At 42.1% G+C, this 20,976-nt stretch overlaps 1 protein-coding gene across 1 annotated transcript; it reads left to right on the top strand.

The window, feature by feature from the left end:
• The first annotated feature begins 14 nt into the window (after positions 1 to 14).
• Positions 15 to 17,062, top strand: LOC113162307. The gene is made up of 8 exons (XM_033326004.1): positions 15 to 567; positions 3,633 to 3,709; positions 4,370 to 4,484; positions 5,745 to 6,768; positions 10,453 to 10,844; positions 13,338 to 13,426; positions 15,396 to 15,513; positions 16,158 to 17,062. Exons 1-8 carry the CDS (start codon positions 288 to 290, stop codon positions 16,931 to 16,933), a joined length of 2,871 nt encoding a protein of 956 aa, XP_033181895.1. The 5' UTR covers positions 15 to 287; the 3' UTR covers positions 16,934 to 17,062.
• The last annotated feature ends 3,914 nt before the right edge of the window (positions 17,063 to 20,976 follow it).

Genomic DNA, 20,976 nt, shown 5'->3' on the forward strand with positions numbered 1-20,976 from the left:
GTTGGATAAATAATTCAACTGTCAAAGACAGAATCACCGCTTTTGGCTCAGCTGACTGTTATGCGATGCCGAACAACAAACTGACGTCATCAGGAGGCGACTCTCGCACCTCGTAGAGCCACAACATTGTTGAGCAGCACAGTCAGAGACAGACAGACAGACAGACAGAGGGGATCAGACTCTGTGCGTGTTGCATGTCTTCAGTCACACATCACTGTGTGCATCTGTTGACGCCCCAGCAGCAGCCGCAGCAGCCGCGCACATCTGTCCGTGCCTGACAGACCAAGATGATGATGGCGGACTGTGTCGGCTTCCAAGCGCAGATCGCCTCGATCATAGAGATTCTGGCCAATTCTGCAGTGGCGGAGATCTGCAAGCTGGTGGACGATGGCTACGCGGCGCTGCGCTCGCAGATGGAGCAGGAGCGGGAGAAGAACGAGAAGGAGAACGATGTTCTGCGGCAGAGGCTCCGAGACATGGACGTGAAGATTAGGAGCTACGAGAGGAAGATGAGGAGACGGAGTCAGCGGGAGGAGATCACTGCCGTTCAGTTCAGGCCACCCGAAGGTAAAGAGATGCAGGTGGTGTCAGGAGGCCTGCTGACACTGATCAGGAGGCAGAAAGTTGATAGACGACACGTCCTCCTGCACACTGTCAGTTAATGGACCACTCTTGATGTCCGCTTTCCCAGAGAGAAGGGGTCTCCCTGTTGATGGATAATAATAAAAAACAGAAAACGATGTATTAACTAACCATCAATGGAGCTTGGCACCCTATCAGAGAGCTGATAGATTCAATATCAGATGACACAGGAGCTTGTAGTGTGTTCCCATGCTGCACACACACACACACACACACACACACACACACACACACACACACACACACACACACACCACCTTCATGCACTTATGTGGACCTCACATATGAATGCATCTTTTCTATGTCCTAGGAGGCTTCTGTGCTCCTATTACACTCTGATCAAATCAAATAGTCTAACTGTGACAGATCCTATCCTGAGCAAATAACTGAAATAAATGTGTACAGCTGGGTTTGACAGGGGGACACCTTTTAAGACAGCGCCTCAAAATCAGCTAGTGAAGCTTACAGGATACATTTTATAATAATACAGCCGTCATGTGCCCTTACTACATGTGCAGGAGTTAGTGTTCACTGTAATCACTCCTGTCCAGTTCTTCTTTACTGCAAAAAAGTCTAGTGTTGAAGTCCATAGTAGATCCTGTGTACAGCATATTTAAATGTTTATCTGAAGCACATCTAATGATCCAACAGTCTGAGTTAGCCGTATCAAGTGGCCAAATGTCTTCAGAGACTGTGCTGGAAATACAAGGAACATTTATTGTTGGGTTATTCTCATCTACCTTGTTTCCAGCAGTAGTCATTTTTAGAGGAAAGTGTGTCTTTGCTTACAGTTAGAGGGCAGCTGGTAAATACAGACAAACTGTATTTGTTTAAAAGAGACAGAAATGCTGAAAGATTCCAACAAAAAACGGCGCTCAGCTGGTTTAGTGTTGCTCACAGTAACAAGGGGTGCTGGTGGTGTTTGTCTCTGTGTGGTTTGTGTGTTCTTAATGGGTCCATGTGAGTCATCTGTAGATGCCCCCTTGATTTTTTAATGGTTCAGATTCATGCAACTCTTTTGATTTTGTAGTGGAACCGCAGAGTGTATTTTCCTGTGTTTTTTTTTTTTTTTTTTTTTTTTGTTGTTCTGCAGGTTGTTTATACATTCAATTTAAAATCAAATAATAGATGGATACATTAAATGGTAATCTGGCTATATTTTACTTTGTTCCATATTAATAAACTGAATGTGCTGAAGAATGTACAAAAAAATGTCTGGTCTGGTCTTCATAAGGATGGCAATCCAATGTTTTATATATATTAGAAGTATAGATGCACTGCTCAAAAACGGAGGGAATACTTGCACATAGGATCTGCAGGAATGAATCATTCATGTTTCAAATCTGAACTAATTTACACTGTATAATTTGTTCTGAACTGAATGAAACATCAGTGGAAACTAGTATCAACCCATGTAGGACTGTACTCAGAATCACAGTGAAAATCTAAGTCTAAATTAAAATCACAGGCTCATCCAAGTTGAGTGTGCGTGTGTGTGTGTCTGTGTGTGTGTGTGTGTGTGTGTGTGTGTGTGTGTATTTCATCATTGCAACTGATAATGTGACTCAGAAGTTTCTATGGCCCCTATGTGACTGTTTGTACTCCTGACAACATCTAGACATGCTCTGATAAGCCAGTGGATCATGTCCTGGGGCATCTCCTCCTAGAGCTGGATTGGGCATTAGTGAGTTCCTGCACAGGAACTGTTTACACACTTTGGATACATGAGGCCATGCACTGTCAATTCAATTGAATTTTATTTGTGTTGCGCCAAATCACAACAGCAGTCACCTCAATGCACTTTACAGTATAAGGTTTAAGACCTTACAGAGTATAATTGTATAGAGTTATATTGAAAACCCAAAAATCCCAATGATTAGGCAACAGTGGAGAGGAAAAACTCCTTTTAGAAGAAGATCTCCCGCAGAACCAAGCTCAGGGTGGGTGGCCATCTGCCTCGACCGGTTGAGGTGAGTGGAAAGAGGCAAAAACAAGCAGCAAAAACATTGGGCAAGTGAATAGGGTCAGTAACTGGACTCTGGACATATACAGCTCCAAGGCAGAGTATACCTGCAGAAAGGTAGAGGGAGACCAAGTGGAGGAAGCACAACTACAAGAGAGAAGACCCCATGACATGCAATGGTAGCCTTTAAATGGATAGAGGAGAGGCTGTTGTGCTCCAGGAGCCACAAAGGCCAATTTGCATTAGTGTTAGGTCTTAATATCGCACATTTTCATCCTGGTACCTCACAGGACCATTGAGTACCAGACTGGCTATGACAGGGAGGTGGCCCTCTATGCATATGCCTCCCCAGACCATCACTGACCTACCTCCAAACCAGTCATGCTAGATGTTGTTACAGGCAGCATAACAATTATCATGCTGTCTCCAGACTCTCTAACACCTGTCACATGTGCTCAGTGTGAACTTGCTCCCTTCTGTGAAGAGTACTGGGAGCCAGAGGTGGACCTGAACATTCTCTTGTTCTGTGGCAAATGCCAGTAAAGCTGCACATTGCTGGGCTCTGAGCACAGGTTGTGCTAGACGACATTGGGTTCTCAGGCCCCTTTCAGGAAGTCTGTGACACTTGGGTTGTAGCTTACTGGAGGTCATTTTGTACGGCTCTCACAGTTCTGCTACATTTCTGGCTCTGTCCAAGTCTCCTGGTATCTCCTGGTATGTTCTCCATTCCAGGGATGTGCCAATTTGGAGTAACTGGAGGGAAAAAGACAAACTTGATGTGATAATGTGATGATTCATTGCTCCCTTCATTTTTGAGCAGTGTATATTTGTTCCATTATTATTATTATTATTATTATTATTATTATTATTATTATTATTATTATTATTATATACTTGTGCAAGATATTGAACCCCATCTGTGTATGCTTGAGTACAAATAAGGTAGAGGTAAGGTAAGTACTGCATTAGTGCAGACTACTTAACAACTATGGACAAAATCTGCTTAGTGTTTCGTGTTATTTTTCAGAACCTGACAATGATCAGCCTCTGGTCCTGCCTCCCCCGGCCACCTCTGAAGGCAAAGCTTGTCATCAAATTTCGAAGGTAATGATTAATCAGCAGAATTTTTTTCACATATGACTCTTGTGAGCACCTCACACCTACTTTAGATTTTTTTGTATGTAAAGCAAATTTGGCAAAATCTTAATGTAACTAAATGCTGTGACATTGCCGAAGCTTATCAAAAAGGTACCACAGCGAAGGCGTGCTGTAATCAAAGCTAAAGGTGGTCCAATGAAATATTACAGTGTGTGGCTTTTTTTGGACCGGCAGTGGAAGGGAAGAGAAACCACATGATTGATACATACATCATTACAGGAAGGTTGCTGCTTAAAAGTTTGTAAAACCACTAATAGAAGTAAGCACCTGTATTTATAGTCAGTTTGTGGTAAATGTTCATGTTAGGTATCATCAGCATCTCAGGGCTAGATAATATGCCACCGGTTCAATATTCTCACTCTGTATCTGAGATCATTGAATTCCCATGCTTGTTATGATATTAGGATTTGGCAAATTAATCTGGAATTAAAAATGTGTGGGTATATTGTCTATTTAATTAAATCTCTCCTCAATGTGTCACATGTGGTGAAACCAGCCAAATCCCAGGATTTTGAATGTTTTGTCTCAAGTGCATAAAACATAAAATACTAAAAGTAGCACAATGACGTTATCCAAATGCTTCCTCTGTTTTTAACTGGATCCCAGCAGGAGGATTCCAAGGTATTGCCTCTGGTGAAGCAGGAGAAAGTGGAGAGAGATGACTGCAACCTGGACCTCAAGGTGGAGGTGAACATCAGGGCAGAGTGTGGCCTGTCTACTGGTGAGTGCAGTTCAGTACATGATTAAACCAGTGTTTGAGTTTCTGGTCATATGTTTTCAAACAATTCTAATTATAAGGTTATATCAGTAATAGAAGCAAATTCAAATAGAGTTTGATGCCTGAAGCAAACTCAAAAAGTTGGGACAGAATAGGTTATTACACATAAGAAAGACTGTAATGAGCAGACATTTACTGTGTCTGATTAAATGATTCCACAATGAGCAGAAGAAATGGTGACAGGTGAGAGGATCATAATTGGGTATAAAAGGAGCATCCACTAAAGGCTCAGGCTTTGCAAACAAAGGGGGTTTGCAAATTTAGTTTAAAAGGTTAAAAAAATATTTATCAAAGCTAGATTGCAAGAAATTTAGGTAATTCACCATCTACAGTCATAATATTAGGAAAAGATTCAGGGACTTTGGGGGAAATTTCAGAGTGCAAAAGTCAGCAGTGAAAACCACTGTTGAGTGTGAGTGACCTTTGAGCCCTCAGGCAGCACGGTATGATTAACTGCCACATGTACTGTGCAGAAACAGCTCATGTCAGATTGATTAAAAAAATGTGGGAATGTGTCCATGTTTTATCTTGGTTTTTTTTGTTTGTTTGTTTGTTTTTGTTTTTTTGGGGGGGTGGATATTAGATTCACCATGCCAAAGATGAAAAAACCGAACAGAACTTTCAGATGATAGATGCTATCAAATAAAGTGGAATAGTCAGCAGCTTGAGGGACTTGCACATTTGTGGATATGTTCCAATATTACACAAAACTGCAGCAAATACTATTCTCATATCCAAATGTTTAAAAAGTGTAATAAAATGAAATCATTTGTAACACAGTGTTTTTGTGTGTGTTGATCAATTAAATCGTGTGTAGCAGCTAGACCTAAACTTAAAGGGCCTGCTAGACAGGCATTATGTAATTGACTCTTGAAATAATCCAAATGTTGCTCTTCCGCTTCAGGCAAGATATTTATTGCTCATCACATGCAAAGTTTCCAGTCTTTGATGTCAAGAATCCAAAACAAAATTCTATATACTTTCCATAAATTAAACCTTATTATAATTACCCAAAATAGACCTGGAGTTAGTGAGTTTCTAGTGTGTAGCAACATCTACCACCTGCCTGGTGGCTCCTACCTATACTGAGTGAACCCAATTACGTTTACAGACACTTAGTGGACCTTGATCCTTAAAATCTCCTCTTTTTTTTTTTTTTTAACCCCACTTCCCGTTTCCCTGTGCCTGTCTGTCCCTCCTCAGCCCTAGAGCCCAGCGAAGAGGCCCCATCCAGTGATACTGTTCTTGACCCAGTCATCACCTCTTCTACCCAGCCCTCTTCCTCCCCGACTGAGAGCACAATGGATCTAACCTGCAGACCTCGAGCAAAGCGTAAATCCACCAAGCTCCTGGGCAACAGCTTGACAATCACAAGTGGTGCGGTTATGGCCCCCGATACTGCTCGCAGGGATCTTGGAGCAAGCCTAACAGATGATGGTCTGAAGCCAGAGATCCAGTCAGGTGATACCATAGAAGAAGAACTTCATCCTTCTCAGCTGTCAGCCCCTGTAGCATCGGATGAGCCTAGTCCTGATCGCCTCAACAGCCTGGGCCTAGACCTGGCCTGGATGCAGGAAAGAGTCAGCCATCTTGGTGCAGCATATGCAGTAGCACAGTTGGGTTTGGGGAACACAGAACCTGGACACCCCTCTGCCTCCTTCCCCTCACAGGGAGGAGGAGACAGTTTAGATGGCCCTCCAACCATGCTTTTCACAGGTGGAGCTCATGAAATGGCTGCATTTGCCGCCTCCTTTGACATGGCTGCTGCAGCTGCAGCTGCTGCTGTAGTAGCTGCACCCCCACCCCCACCTCCGCCCCCTCCCGCCACAGCTCCTTCTGCCATCACAACCAGCCAGAGGCGGCCTTATAGGAGTGCTGCTGCTGCTAAAGACCCTGTTGTGTGTGCCGTGTGCGGGCGTGTTTTCCCCAGCACAGCTGCCCTAGAGCTGCACCAACGGGTGCACACAGGTGAGAGACCCTACACCTGCCCCCACTGTGGGAAGGGCTTCGCCCAGCCCAACAACCTGCGGGTTCACCTTCTCATCCACACCGGGGAGAGGCGTTACCGATGCACGCTATGTGGGAAGAGTTTCATCTCATCCAGCCACCTGAAGAGGCACCGCACAGTCCACACACAGGAGAAGCCCTACAGCTGTTCACGCTGCGGACAGTCCTTTAGCCAGATGTGCAGTGTTCGCAGACACCGGCAGCAGTCCCAGTGTGGGCTGTAGACCTGCAGCAGATGGATTGAATGCTGAACTGATCCCTACTGCAGATTGTCAAGGGTGAAAGACTGAAATCTCTTTTACGTGAGAATTTATGCATCTTATGTAAGCACGAATAAACAAGAGAAGGCCTGTGACATCATGACATGTGCTCTTGATATTTGTCCTAGATCATAGCAGTAATATGTGTATTCTGTTTACGGTGGAATTCCCTGTTTTGGACTGAGAGGATCAAAGGTGAAAGGTGTAAAAGAGTGCCTCAGACAGCGTTGATACTTCATCTATTTTTCATGAAATCGACTCACATGGGCTGATCCTGGAACAGAGATGCATCGTTTCTGTTGGATCAAGTTGGATGATGATGGCAGCACTGTGTAGGCTCCACTGAGCATCTGGTCAAACAGGATAAACACAACCACATTCTGATTAAATGGACTTTCATCTGAAATTCATCAGATGTTAAGTGTCTGTTATTATTGAGAATCTGTTCTAGCCTTCTCCTACTGTGATGTCCAGACACTTCCAGCTGTTGTTGTTTCGGGACCGCTGGCTCCACTGACGTGTCCATGTGTTCAGTGGAGACCTGATTGAACTATTTGTCTTTTGACTGGAAGCAGGGTGAAACTGTTAGCTCAGTTAGCTTAGCTCAGTTAAATGTGAAACAACTACACATTCCAGCAACTCCAAAGTCTGTTGTATTACGGTTTTCTACGCTTCAGGTTTGTTTATTTTGTTTGATTAGCTTTAAGCTAACTCTGCTTTTAGCTTGAAGCTTACTGTAGCACTTAGCTTGAAGCTCTGCTGCTCTGTGTACTCACACCACAATTAGATTTAAGTGAACTCTTTAGTTCAAAACTTTAATCTCATTCGGAAATAATAAATGATCCAATTTGACAGATTGTAACAGAGTAAGCTTAATTAATAGTAAGTGACTTTTTATCTGCACACGCACAGTGACAGGACAGCACTAAACAAACACAACACGTGACACACGGTGACACACAGTGACGCACGGTACAGGGACCGAGCAAGAGCTGAAGTCATGTTCATTAAACCAAGCACAGTAAAATGATTAGCAGCTATTCAGATGATGCTTTTCATGCATAAATGTGACATGTTGTCAAAGATGACTTTAAAGAGCCCATATTATGCACAGTTTTGGTCATTTACAGTGTATGGTCACATTTCTAGGAACACTTGCAGCCCGGCAGTGGTTTTCCTGGCAAAGCAGAGGCAGAACACACACACTGCTCAATTGTTTGGATTTATGGACAAACTTAGAAAACTCTCTTTTTACTTCATCCCCTCAGGATCAGAACAAATTCTGGATTTGTTTATGCCGAAGCGGTTCTCCCACGGGCGAGCCAAGCAGTGTGTGTGTGTGTGTGTGTGCGCGCGCGTTTGTGTGCGCGCGTGTGTGTGTGTGTGCGTGGATGCTTGATTAATTTCAGGACTATAGCTCAAAGATGGGCTGATTCATTTTCATACTTGTTGCTTAATATATTCCACATATTTCTTCAATATGACATATATATATATACAGGCACATTTTGGGGACTTCAAGGACCTATTTTTAAGCCCAAAAAGGGGCATAATATGGGCACTATGAGTTTTTGACATTTGGTCAGACAGAACAAGACATTTAATAACGTCGTCTTTGCTTCTTTCAAGTTTTAATGGGATTTTTTATATAAAGCAATTTATAAATCATTATCAAACAATGATCATCCAACTAAAATATATCATAATATTTAATCATTATCATAACAAATGATCATGAGAATAACTGTTAGCTGCTTTTTAAGGCTTATTTGGATATTTAATGACTGCCGAGCAAGACCAAAATGTAGACTGAAATAAGTTGGTAAAAACTTAGCTACACTGATCTTAGTTAAAGATCTGTATAGATTCTCTTCAACCATGTCATGGTTATCCCAAAATTGCTTTTCAGTGACAACTTCTGTCCAGAAGGATGGAAGGTGAAATGTCTCCTGCATGTTGCTGGATAGTGCATCAGTAACTAGGAGACGGTAATAGATAAAGATATGACATTCACGTTTTGCTTTAGTGACAAACTTTAGAGAGTTTCCACATCCTGATTATCTGTATCCAATGATGTACCAAATCCTCACCTTTGAGGAGGCCTGGATTTGAGCCGATGTTTCAGTTCAACCAAGCACGACCTTGCTGTCAATGAGCCCTAGCCTCATTTGCTGTATTAGTACTAATAAGAAAAACACTATAACAAACAACATACATTTGATGGAGCTATGGTAGCTGACAAACTAATAGCTTCTGCCTGCCTCTGGTGTTTGTGCTAGGCTAGGCCAATCAGGTCCTGGATCTGTCTCTGTACTGTACGCTCAGAAATGATGAACTATGAAGTATGTTCTCCAAAATGTCAGACACTTCCTTTAAAGCACTTTAAATATTTCTACCGTGCATCAGCTCTTCTGGAGACAGAGCTGATGCACTGTTTTTCACAATGTTAGTTATTCATATACAGTTGTCCACTCTGTTGTCCATAGTGCTACAGTATCACAAGTGAACAGTCTGCTGTCGAATGATGAATGCACCTTTTCACGTATGTTTGTGTTCATGATTGCGTGTCACACTAACTGAACAGTAGACCGTGTGTATGCCTCCCTTTTTCTGCAGAATAGAGGAGTAGAGGGCAGGTTGTGATGTGTACTGTGTGTGAGTTGTCAGATGGAGCTCAACTGTTTCCAGGTTGATAATGTAACCATCTTTTTTATATCAGTCCTTCTTTGTTCTCAAGGAAATATGAAAGGACTGTAAAATAAATGTAAAGTAAAAACATATATATACCAGAGAGTTGTGTTTGTATGTGTTGCTGTTTGGATGTCATTGACAGTAGCTGTATGTTCTATGGCTACAGTATAACAGATATTTTGCCTTTTTATTATTCTTTCATGTCCCTGTGTTAAAAAGTGTATGAGTATCATTAAACATGTAAAAGGTTTGCAGTGAATTTGGCTGTGCTGTGATCTCATACATATAAACTCCTTTATAAACCAGCCTTCTCTGTTTTGTTTTCAGCTATTTAAATGAAAAATGAAAAAAATGACATTATCTGTGCACTATCAAGGTGCACAGGTACCAATGGGTTTGGCATCATTGCTGGCCTGGTGTTGTATGACTTGTGTTTTTAACCTAGACCCTGAGCCCAGCGACAGCCCAGTGAGCAGCCATTCGAGGAGAAGTGACCACAAACTAAAGTGCAAAATGTAGAGCTTTGCTATAAGATGTATTTACCATATGACACATAGTAAATAGATACTGTACATGTATAAATTGTATCAGCATGATCCAAAAGTCAAGACGCACTGAAAGGACTGTGCCCTCTGCAGGACATATGTAGCTATGTATTTACAGTAGATTGTGACCTGCAGCTTACATGACTGTAAAGTCATTAAAATAAAATGGAAAATTTAAAAATCATAGAAATATAATATTTCTATTTGAGTCATAATGAAATAATGTTTTATTTGTTACTTCCAGCACTAATTCGCCGTCAAACCGTTCGTCTTACGTCTCTCTGTATCCGGATATGACGACATGTGTTTGCAAGCGGAGCTTAGCGATGGAGAAGAAGCTAACTACATTAGCTTAGCCTTCTCTTCATGCTCAAGGTTCAAACACGTTGATTTTTTACTGTTGTCGTAATGGTTTGACCAAAATCTCCAACATTTTCTAACTCGGTCACAGGAGTTAAATTGTATTTACTCCGACGGGGTTGCCGTCGAGCCACTGACTGTAGGAACAATGTCCAACCGCCTTGCCTTCCAGACCCAGCTGGCCTCCATCATGGAGGTCCTGGCTAACGCTGCAGTGGCGGAGATTTGTAAGCTGGTGGACGACGACTATGCCGTGGTTCGTTTACAGATGTCCCAGTGCCAGAGAGAGAACAAAGCCCTGAAGAGGAAGCTGCATCTGCTGGAGCTGAAGATGGCCCGGGGAAACGCAGAGAGGAGGCTCCGGGAGAGCGCCATGAACAGCAGCCGACCGAGGGTGCAGATAAACACGGACGACAGGCTCCGGGAGTCACCGTCCACTGGTAGGAGAGCCGACTGCACACCGACACACCGTTTAAGCAGTTTCCTTTTTTTAAAACGCTTTAGGGGAAGTTTCCAACATAATGTGTTGAATGTGACACTGCTGCCACACAACTAAATGTTGTCAGTTTTATGTTTTACACCAGAAACGACATATTCATTACGATATCGTGGCATATTTGGACACATGACTGATCACTTAGGTGTGTGTTATTAGTGGATTAGGGTTCACGTCGTGTGTGTGTCTATCTATCTATCTATCTATCTATCTATCTATCTATCTATCTATCTATCTATCTATCTATCTATCTGTCTGTCTGTTAGGTAGACAGTGTATGAAGGACCTTTGATTCGTTCAAACACCAGCGAAGTTTCTTGTTGTAACAGGTTAACTTACATTGTAAGCAGGTTCTGTGATGTCATGAAATAAAGTGTTTAAACTAAGAAATGTTATTGTAAGAACAGAATAAATTATTGAAATGGCTTAAAAGAAAAATCCCATATTTTAAAAACAGGTCTGTTGTTGTGGTTGTGGTTGTGGTTGTGGTGGTGGTGGTGGTGGTGTCACACTGGTTGTTTTAGGGGAACCACCAGCACTTGGTTGGGTCTGGAGCTGTAAAGTCTGGCATTGTGCGAGCTCTAGAGGACGTTACTGCTACAGGTGGTAAACAACATTAGTTGTATTACCTGTCTGTGGGAACATGCCTTTGACACAGTTTGCAGTGCACGCCACTTCTCGGTCAGAATATCTCCACACTACGGACTCTTTTCCGGACTCTTCTCACCATTATTTTCATCTTTTGAGCAGGGGGCTGTGTCATTTGAGATGTTTTGGTTGACAATGCTGTTGCTCCACATTCTGTTAACTTTTTCTTTCATTCCTGTTTCTGGCCTACTGCTGTGCCTGGCTGCATTAGTATAAAACATTAGCATTTGTTGCTGGTAACAGGTGATACTGTGACCAGCAACAAATGCTCTGTTACCAGATACGGTCAATGCCATGCTTGTCAATCTAACCTAATTTTGCTGTAACTTTTCCAGCCACAGGATTGATTCCTGCGGCTTGAACCAATTTGTCTAAAAGGTCTATTGAGAAAAATTTATTTTGCAATATATATCGTTATCATTTCACGGCCCAGCCTGTCTCTAACCAAACAATCAGAAACAGATTTCATGAGGGTTGCCCGAGGGTCTAATGTTCTCTAGTTGGCCCTGTGTCCACTGCCTAGCATTGTGAAGCTCAATTGGCCTTCGCCATAGACCATCAGAGTTGGCAGATCCTCCACTTGCACCCTGTGCTTTCAAAGATGAGAGCAAGTTCACCCTGAACACATGTGACACATGTGAAAGGTTCTGGAGAAGCCATGGAGAATGTTACGCTGGTGTAACATGGTTCAGCATGACCGGTATGGTGGTGGGTCAAAGATAGCCTGGGTTCCTCCTGGTGCAAGACAATGCCCAGCCTCATGTGGCAAGAATATGCAGGCAGATCCTGGAGGATGAAAGAATTGATACTACTTGCCTGACCTAAATCCAATAGAACACTTCTGGGACATTAGGCTTTGGTCCATCCAATGCCACCAGGTTGCATCTCAGATTGTTCGGGAGCTCAATAATGCCCTGGTCTAAATCTGGGATGAGATTTTGCTGTAAAGCATTGTGCTGGAGAAAGTACAGTGTGCTACTGCAGAGTGTGTCACTCTGGTTGTTTTAGATAGAGGAAGATACTTTATTAATCCCAAAAGGAAAACTATTAAGCATGCTGTGTAGTTGTATGTTGAGACCCTAGGAGGACTATCAGCACTTGCATTGGTCTGGGACTGTGTCGTTGATGGGGTGACATTGTTCTCCCAGCAAGGATGGTAGCTTAGCTACCTATCCTCTTTTCTTCCACCTCCTACACTGTGTCCAAGGGCATCCCCAGGACTGAGCTGACCTTCCTGATCTGCTTGTCCAGTCTCTTCCTGTCTTCCTTAAAGGGTGACTGAGGCCACCACAGAAGGTCTTTAATAGTGCTCCCTGCGCTCCTAAAGACCCCAGTCTCCTCAGCAGAAATAGTCTGCTCTGGCTGAGTCCAAATACCAAATGATTGTAATATGTCTCTTTGTGGGAACATGCTTTAATTACAAATGGAAGTGCCAGCCACTCTGTTTCTCTTCGTCTTTTAAACCTTGTACTGTCTTTTGGGATTTCTTCTTCGTAAAGCTGTTGCTTGAGTTTCTCTTAACATTAATAAGTACATAAATACAGACTGTTAAAACACATGTCAAATTTGAATAAACAACCCAATGAAAAGCAAGGAAGCACAACGAATTTGATTAATTATGAATGTAAATTATTAACTTCCCTTAGCAACAATATGTTTGGTCTATTTGGATAAATAGGTAAATCCTACTTTATAGTGGTTACACATCTGTATTTTTTCTAATTTGCTTGCACTGTCAACATTGACCATGTCCACTCTGTTTTTAACAGCATTTCTTGTTTTTGTGTAGGTGGTGTGTTTGAGAGACAGATTGATGTGGCCCTATGGTCCGGCAGAGCTACTAGCCAGCCACTCCATTCTGACAACATCCAGAGTAAGGTAAGCACACTGCAGTAGAGTCGAGGTGACTGCGGAAGGTTAGGGACATGATGCTTTAAGTGGAACTTGATAAGGTATTGGAAAAGTCAGAACAGTTCCTTTATTTTAGCTGTAGACATCAAAGGTGAATTTCCAGGTGTTTACACCTGGATCCGATACACAAAAACCAAGATAGAACTTTTTGTTTGAATTCACCAATTTTTCTTGTGAGCAAAAGTATTGGAAAATGTAGACTTGAAATATAAAGAAAAGATAAAGGGAACACATAAGTCCAAGTCCATCACACTACTGGGATATTAACCTGTCCAGGTAGGAAGCAACACTGGCTGTGAATCAATTTCACCTGCTGTTGTGCAAATGGAACAGACAACAGACTGGGCTGTGCTTACAACCCAACACTGTGCAGGCTGATTAGCATTTGCTACTGAACACTAGGATTGGCAGATTCGCCACTGGTGCCCTGTGCTCTTCATGGATGAGAGCAGATTCACACTAAGCACATGTGACAGACGTGACAGAGTCTGGAGACGCTGTGGAGAATGTTCTGCTGCCTGCAACATCCTTAACCATTGCCGGTTTGGCGGTGGGTCTGGGGATCTTGAGGGCCGCACAGACCTCTGTGTGTTAGCCAGAGGTGCCCTGACTGTCATCAGGTACCAGGATGCGATCCTAAGACACATTGTAAGACCATATGCTGGAGGAGTGGGCCCTGTGTTCCTTCTGATGCATGACATTGCTAGGCTTTTTGTAGCTAGAGTGTGTCAACAGTTACTGCATGATGAAGGCATTGATGCTATGGACAGGCCTGCCCATTCCCCAGACCTGAATCAAATTAACCACTTCTGGGACATCAAGTTTTGTTCCATCCACTGACACCACATCACAACACAGACTGTCCAGGAGTTGACTGATGCCCTTATCCAGTTCCGGGAGGAGATATCTCGGGAGAACATCCGTCATCTCATTAGGAGCATGCCCAGATGTTGTAAGGAGTGCATACAGGCACTTGGAGGCCACACACACTACTGAGCCTCATTTTGAATGGTCTTGAGGAATTTCCACAGAAGTTGAATGAGCCTGTGATCTGACTTTTCCACCTTTATTTTGAGTATGATTCCGAACCCCGACCTCCAAGGGATAATGATTATACTCTCTATTGATCATTCTTATGCTATTTTGTTCTCAACACATTCCAATATGTAATGAATAAAGATTTTGAGCAATGTATTTATTTGTAAATTCTTCGCTAGCAGTAAGTACACCAAACATTTGCATTCTTTTTGTGTGATGCTTTTCCGGGCTTTTGCTGCAGCCTCTTTCAGTTGTTTGTTTTAGGTGGTTACTCCCTTTAGTCTCTTATTAAGTAGGTAAAATGCATTCTTTATAAGGTTTGCGTCTGGAGACTGATTTGGCCAGTTTAAGTTTTATTTTTTTGGTAGTGTCTTCTGTAAACAGTAGATTGTAAAACCTTTCTTCCTGCCTTTTATTAGTTTATATTATTTAAGGGTCTTTCTTCACAGCTCTCACAATGTTTCTGTTCTTAACTGCTGCTGTCTTTTTTAGTCCATTTGACGTCTGTTACTTAGTACCTCAGTAGTTTTTTCCTTCTTCAGGACATGCCATTTGTACTGGCTAATGTGTTTACAGTGGTTCTGATTGATTTTTCATCTTCTCTCAGATTCACAATTGCTTCTTTTTAACTCATACACAGCTCTCTAGTTTTCTTGTTGGTTAGACATCTTAACTAGAAATGCAGTCTAAACAGGCAAAATCCAAATCTGAAACTGAGAGTAGACATTTAGTGCTATTTATTGTTTGAATAATCAATGTAATAGGACACACATGGGCAGCAAAACACACCTGTCAGTCAGATGTTCCAATAATTTTGATCACATGAAAAATAGGAGTGTATATAAAATATTGTTCATATATCTTGCTGACTGTGTGACACACTTGCCTTGTTCTGTAGTCTCCAGATGTGGAGCTGGTGGAGCCAGAGCCAGTACTAGTGAAGGAGGAGAAGGTGGAGGCAAACATGTCACAGGTTGAAGAAACTGAGGACGATGTGCCCCTTATAGGAGATGATGGTGAGTAAATAAAAAGCTGTGCCTTCTTTAATAATTTTCTAGTCTGTAACATCTCATCTTCTCATCATCTTGCTCAAATAGTATTGTCATACGCTTTGACAGGAAATGAAACGTACAACTTTCTCTTGGGTGTAAATGGTAAATGGTCTGCACTTATATAGCACTTTTCTACCTAACTGGTACTCAAAAGCGCTTTACACTGCGTCTCATTCACCCATACGCACACACAAGCACACACACTCACACACCGACGGCAGAGCTGCTATGCAGCTGAGCTGACTTACCGGGGGCAACTTAGGGTTCAGTATCTTGCCCAATGACACTTTGGCATGTGACATGGCAGCCGGGAATCGAACCACCAATCCTATGATTGCTGCTCTACCTATTGAGCCACAGCCACCACAATGTCAATTTAGTTCACAGCAACCACTTAAATATAATGCTTAAGAATTTCCTAATCATAATTATCCCAATCCCACACTTGTTGCTGTGCAAATAGGTTTACCCACTGATGATCAGGATTAATGAATTAATCCAGGAAGAATGAAGCCTGAATATTTAATGTGTAAGAATAGAAATCTGTATCAAGTATTGTTGTTGGATTTGTTTGCCTAAATTCTTTGTCTTTTGTCATCTCTCTAAAGGAGTGCTGGAGTGTGTCCCGCGTGGAGTTGTAGGGCAGAGACCCAGCAATGAACAACAGGAGTCCCAGTCCCAGAGCCAGATCCAGATTGGCAGGACGAGGCGTCCCAGCAGCAGAGGAGTGGAGGTCAGTGACTCCTCTCCCCTCCTTAGGTGTGAACTCACTGCTTCTGTTGAGGGCAAAGACTCATTGCAGGAAACAATAAATTCACACCAGTATATCGATGACGGCAGCAGTGACTCGCAGTTTGACTTGTTGTGCGACAATGATAAAAGCACTAACTCGTTGGTTGAAGAGTTTTTTGATGAGCAGTCTGGGGTTGAAGCTGAAGGAAGGAGGCTGTCTTTTTCATACTCCATGGCATCAGCTGAAATTCCATCAGCCTCTTCCAGTGTTAATGGCTGGACTTGTTATAGGCCCGGGTTCCCCACGTTGTCACAGCCATTCAGCGACAGCAGCAAAGTGCACCATCAAACCTGCACCAAGGAAAGACTGTTTGTCTGCAGCTACTGTGGCAAAGCTTTTAACCGCCCCAAGAAGGTGGAGATCCACCAACGTGTTCACACAGGGGAGAAACCGTTCAGCTGCTCCACATGTGGAAAGATGTTCTCAGAGGCCGGAAACCTGAGGAAACACCAGAGAGTCCACACCGGAGAGAAACCATACAGCTGTGGGATGTGTGGCAAAGGATTTGCATGGATAAGAAACCTGAAAACACACCAGCAAAAGAGCCACCCTGAAATTCAGACTGAAGGAAAGAACTGGGAACAGACCTAAACTATCTTGTACCCTGAATCTGCTGCAGGATGTCACAGCCTAGCCCCAGCAAAGACTGATTGTTGGCAGGAGAAGTCTTTCCAGTCAACATAATTTGTGCACTATTTATGAATGTTTGGCGGCTAACAAGAGATACTTTAAAAAATAGGACTGTTTTTAGAGAAATAAGAACATGCTAAAATAAAATTGTAGTATTTTTGTTGAAGGTCTTTCAGCTTAATCTGGGGAGGAAGTAGCTTTTGGAAAGACAGTTTTAAATTTACTATAGTGTCTTTAGTGTTATAAAAATGCCCCTCTGCACGGTGTAAAGAGACAGTTCTAGGTTGATACTAGCATAGGCCTGAAATGTGTTGTTTTACCTGTTTGGTCTACACAAAGGAAGGTTCACAGTTTTGGGTTGTGAAAACATCAAAGAAAAAGTTTATATTATCAACAGATGCCCCATACAAAACTGAACCAAAAATGTGTTGAGTCTGTCTCTCAACACATTGCAAATTTACTTTTACTTATCACCAAATCATTACTGTGTCTGAATCAGTGCATTACCAGCCACATTCTCGGTCCAGTCTACAGCAAGACTTAGGGCTGCTGTAAAAGAAGCCAGATGAAGCTACATGTGACAATTCTTACTTTTATGGTCTTCTGGTCTTTATATAGACATAAAGACCAGTCTTGGCGTATCTTGGAATGAGGCAGTATCACTTTAATTTAATAAAGAGAAAAATAACTATATATTGTAAAAGTATAAAATATTTCAGTTCAAATTAATTTTGTCGGAAAAGTGAATCAATCAATAATCAGCAAGTGCAGGCCAGTGACGGATCAGGTGACTTTATCTCAGCCCAACTTCTGATGCTGTGTGATGAGGTGGAGACAGCCCTCTGACATAGTTGCTAACACAGAATTTGTCCTGAAATTAATAATGCATTAATAACTCCACGTGATGGAGGGGGCTGGAACACTGCAGCAGCCAAACATCACGGTCCATATACCGTGATGTTTGGTTTTGGGGTACATTAAAAGTAATTTCTCCCCTCACTTTTCTCCACATCTCCCTGGTGCTAAAATTTCGAAGCACCTTTTACTATCCATCTGTTTACTTGTTCTTGTTGGCTGCAGTTTTTGTAGTGTTGCTACCATGCACAGGGTTTGCCCAGTTAATTACGGGTGGAGTACCACATGCAGTCCGCGTTAATCGAGGTGTTCACACTGGCATGACTGCTGCCCTTATCTGCATTGTTATTCTCAAATGATGGGCAATCAGCTGGGAACAGTGTACAGTGGCCCTCAGGAGGCTCCTGAAGAAGAACGCAGAAACATTACAATTCTGTGCACAAGCTTTACAGTTTGTACTTGTAAATGTTGTACAGTTAAGTTCTGCTTGACTCTATGTATAAAGACTTTGCAGTCCATTTATGTAATGACAACATATTCAAGGGCTGTGGACCCACTGGCTTTATAGACAGATTTTTAAAAACTGAATAGTTGTTTATATTGACTGTTTAGTCCACCATGTTGGCAGGAACAGCATGAGTACATTTTGGATTTCAAGCCCCCACAATTGGATGCACTCTTTAATTCCAAATACACCAAACACTATGTTGGAAAACTTGACAAACATTTCTGATCCTTCCAATGCCCAAAGTCCTTTTCAGAAGTATTAAAACAGCCCCTTGTTCACTTCGATGTAACATTGTACTGTGTAAATAATTCTATGATGCGGTCAAATGAGCAAATGGCAGCTCATTTGACCGCATCATGGAATTATTTACACAGTACAATGTTACAACGAAGTGAACAAGGGGGCAAAAACATGTTTTGTCAGTGGCATATGTCATCATAGAATTTTTTTCTTCAAAACGATGCTAAAGCTTAATTTAACTTGTGACCAACCAGCGCCTCACACAGTAACAGCTGGTGCTTGATGCTGATGATTTCTGTAAAGGAGAGAGAGAGAAGTTCATTAGTTGTACTACAGAAAACATTTTTTTATCCAGATGATCGGTTATTTATTTGTCTGGACGATGAGAGGATGATTCTGAAAAGGTTTTTCCTATTCTGCTGATTGTTGTCAAACCAGATTTTTTTTAAACGGGGTAATTGGCAGGTTATTTCTGTTACCTGATTGTAATTTGTACATGACAGACCAAACTGTAGCTACAGACCTGCACTATTCAGACATCACATCAAACCCTAACCCTTACTTCATCATTGTCAGTATTGGCATAAACAATGAGCAGCTTAAACTATGTTAAGATGATCTTAACCACTGGATTGCTGCAGGAGTTGATTCTGAAAGGCACCACGTCAAACTTAATATGATGCCTACATGACAACCATCACCCACACTTGCTTTTATTATGTAGTATTAATTATCAAATGTCATAAAACTTTCATTAGAGATTAATCAGTCAGCTCTTCTTACTCCTGCCAACATTGCGGTGTGTTCATTTGACTAGTAAATTCTAGTATTGTGTGACTGTAGGCACATACCTTAAATAAAGCTATTGTGTCTCTGTGCATACTCAGTCAAAACACTAGTGATGCAAGTTTGGGCTCAAAATGTGTCAGACAGGCCATTCAGCAAATTACATTGCTGGTATAAACCAGAAGTACTTTTATTTTTGGTCAGTGTCCAGTCACTGGGTCTCTAAATGTATCTGTGTACTCTATGTAAATGTTTGGAACCTAAATACATTCTATGTGTTTTATAGTTGAATATTTTATGCAGTGTTTCATTAATGGAATAAAATATACTCTACCAATGAAAATGTTTTATTTCGTATATATCCTTCTTTCTCCCTCAGTAACGTAAGTAAATTAATTGATATCTCAGCTAAATCTAAACTTGGGGAATATTAACTAGTCACTCGGGAGGGCAGAGCACTGAACTCAACATGACCCTGGCTCTAGGGGCAGTAGCATGAAACACTCTCAGGTTGGGTGGTCTGTCTGTGGCTGCAAATCATAACACAGTGTAGTCTCATAGAGCAAGTAAACCTGTCAGACAGCCTCCTTGTGCTTTCAGTACATGCCTTATTTTATAGTCGTCTATCTTAAATAAACATTACATTAGTTATTAAATCTGAACTAGTTAATGTTACTTTTACATAAACAATAGATCAAATGTGATCATATGTGACCCAAAGGTCTTATATTGGGTATGTTCCCATCACAGGTGAAGTGGCTCAGATCTAAAACGAACATATCTGGGCCCCCTTCATACATTGTCCTAGACCTGTTTTAGCTCTGACAGTGCAGATGCTGTCAGAAGGTCAGATCAAAATTAATATGATTTTTAGAGCCAGATGCGTGTCACTTACAAACGTCAGACTGTGTTGTCATGTCGTGTGCCCGTGGTGCAGTAACATGACACATTTTCTCTCTGTATTGTGTTTGCAGAACGAGGAGGAGCCAGATGTGGTGTTGGTGAAGGTAGAGGAGGTGGAGTCAGTGACAGCAACACAGAACCAGACGGGCCTTAGCATCCAGGAGGGTGAGTGGTAAAGATCTACTATGATTTTGTTGCACACATATTAAACATCAGAAAACCTACTGGAACTGCAACATGCTCGTGGTACCAGTAAGAAGACAGCGGGTAGACTGTGAAAAGTCTTAGGACACCAATGGACTAGAAAATGCACCAACCAACTCTTACATTTAATTGCAACAAAACAAAAGCCACAAGACACCATGAGTGTATGTGAGCTATTAATGTAAACACAAGCTACATTTAATCCTGTGCAGTAGCTAAAACAGAGTCCTTCATAGACTCTAATACCTGTGCTTGAAATCTGCACACACCCTTTTAATGTAACACCTGCGAATGTATCTTTTTCTTTTTGTCCAGGGTTGGTGGAGTCAAGCACTGACGACTACAGAGGGGTGCTGCCATTCGATGAAACCCCACAGTCTTCCACCAATCAGCTGTCTGATCTACAGGAGTCTGGCCGGGGCTTCTCAGAGGTCAGCTATGGCCATTCTTCGCTTTGGACTAATAGGCGCGGTAGTTATTTTCATAATGACAACCTCCTGGGCCCATC

This window comes from Anabas testudineus, chromosome 1 (genome assembly GCF_900324465.2).
Source record: "Anabas testudineus chromosome 1, fAnaTes1.2, whole genome shotgun sequence".
In the NCBI taxonomy this organism is placed as follows: Eukaryota; Metazoa; Chordata; class Actinopteri; order Anabantiformes; family Anabantidae; genus Anabas; species Anabas testudineus.

Excerpts from the sequence above, each read along its gene's own strand:
- LOC113162307 (XM_033326004.1), top strand. The coding sequence starts at position 288 with ATGATGATGGCGGACTGTGTCGGCTTCCAAGCGCAGATCGCCTCGATC. Across the intron at positions 6,769-10,452 it reads CAGCAGTCCCAGTGTGGGCT|ATGGTTTGACCAAAATCTCC; the intron begins GTAGACCTGCAG and ends ACTGTTGTCGTA. Across the intron at positions 13,427-15,395 it reads CTGACAACATCCAGAGTAAG|TCTCCAGATGTGGAGCTGGT; the intron begins GTAAGCACACTG and ends CTTGTTCTGTAG.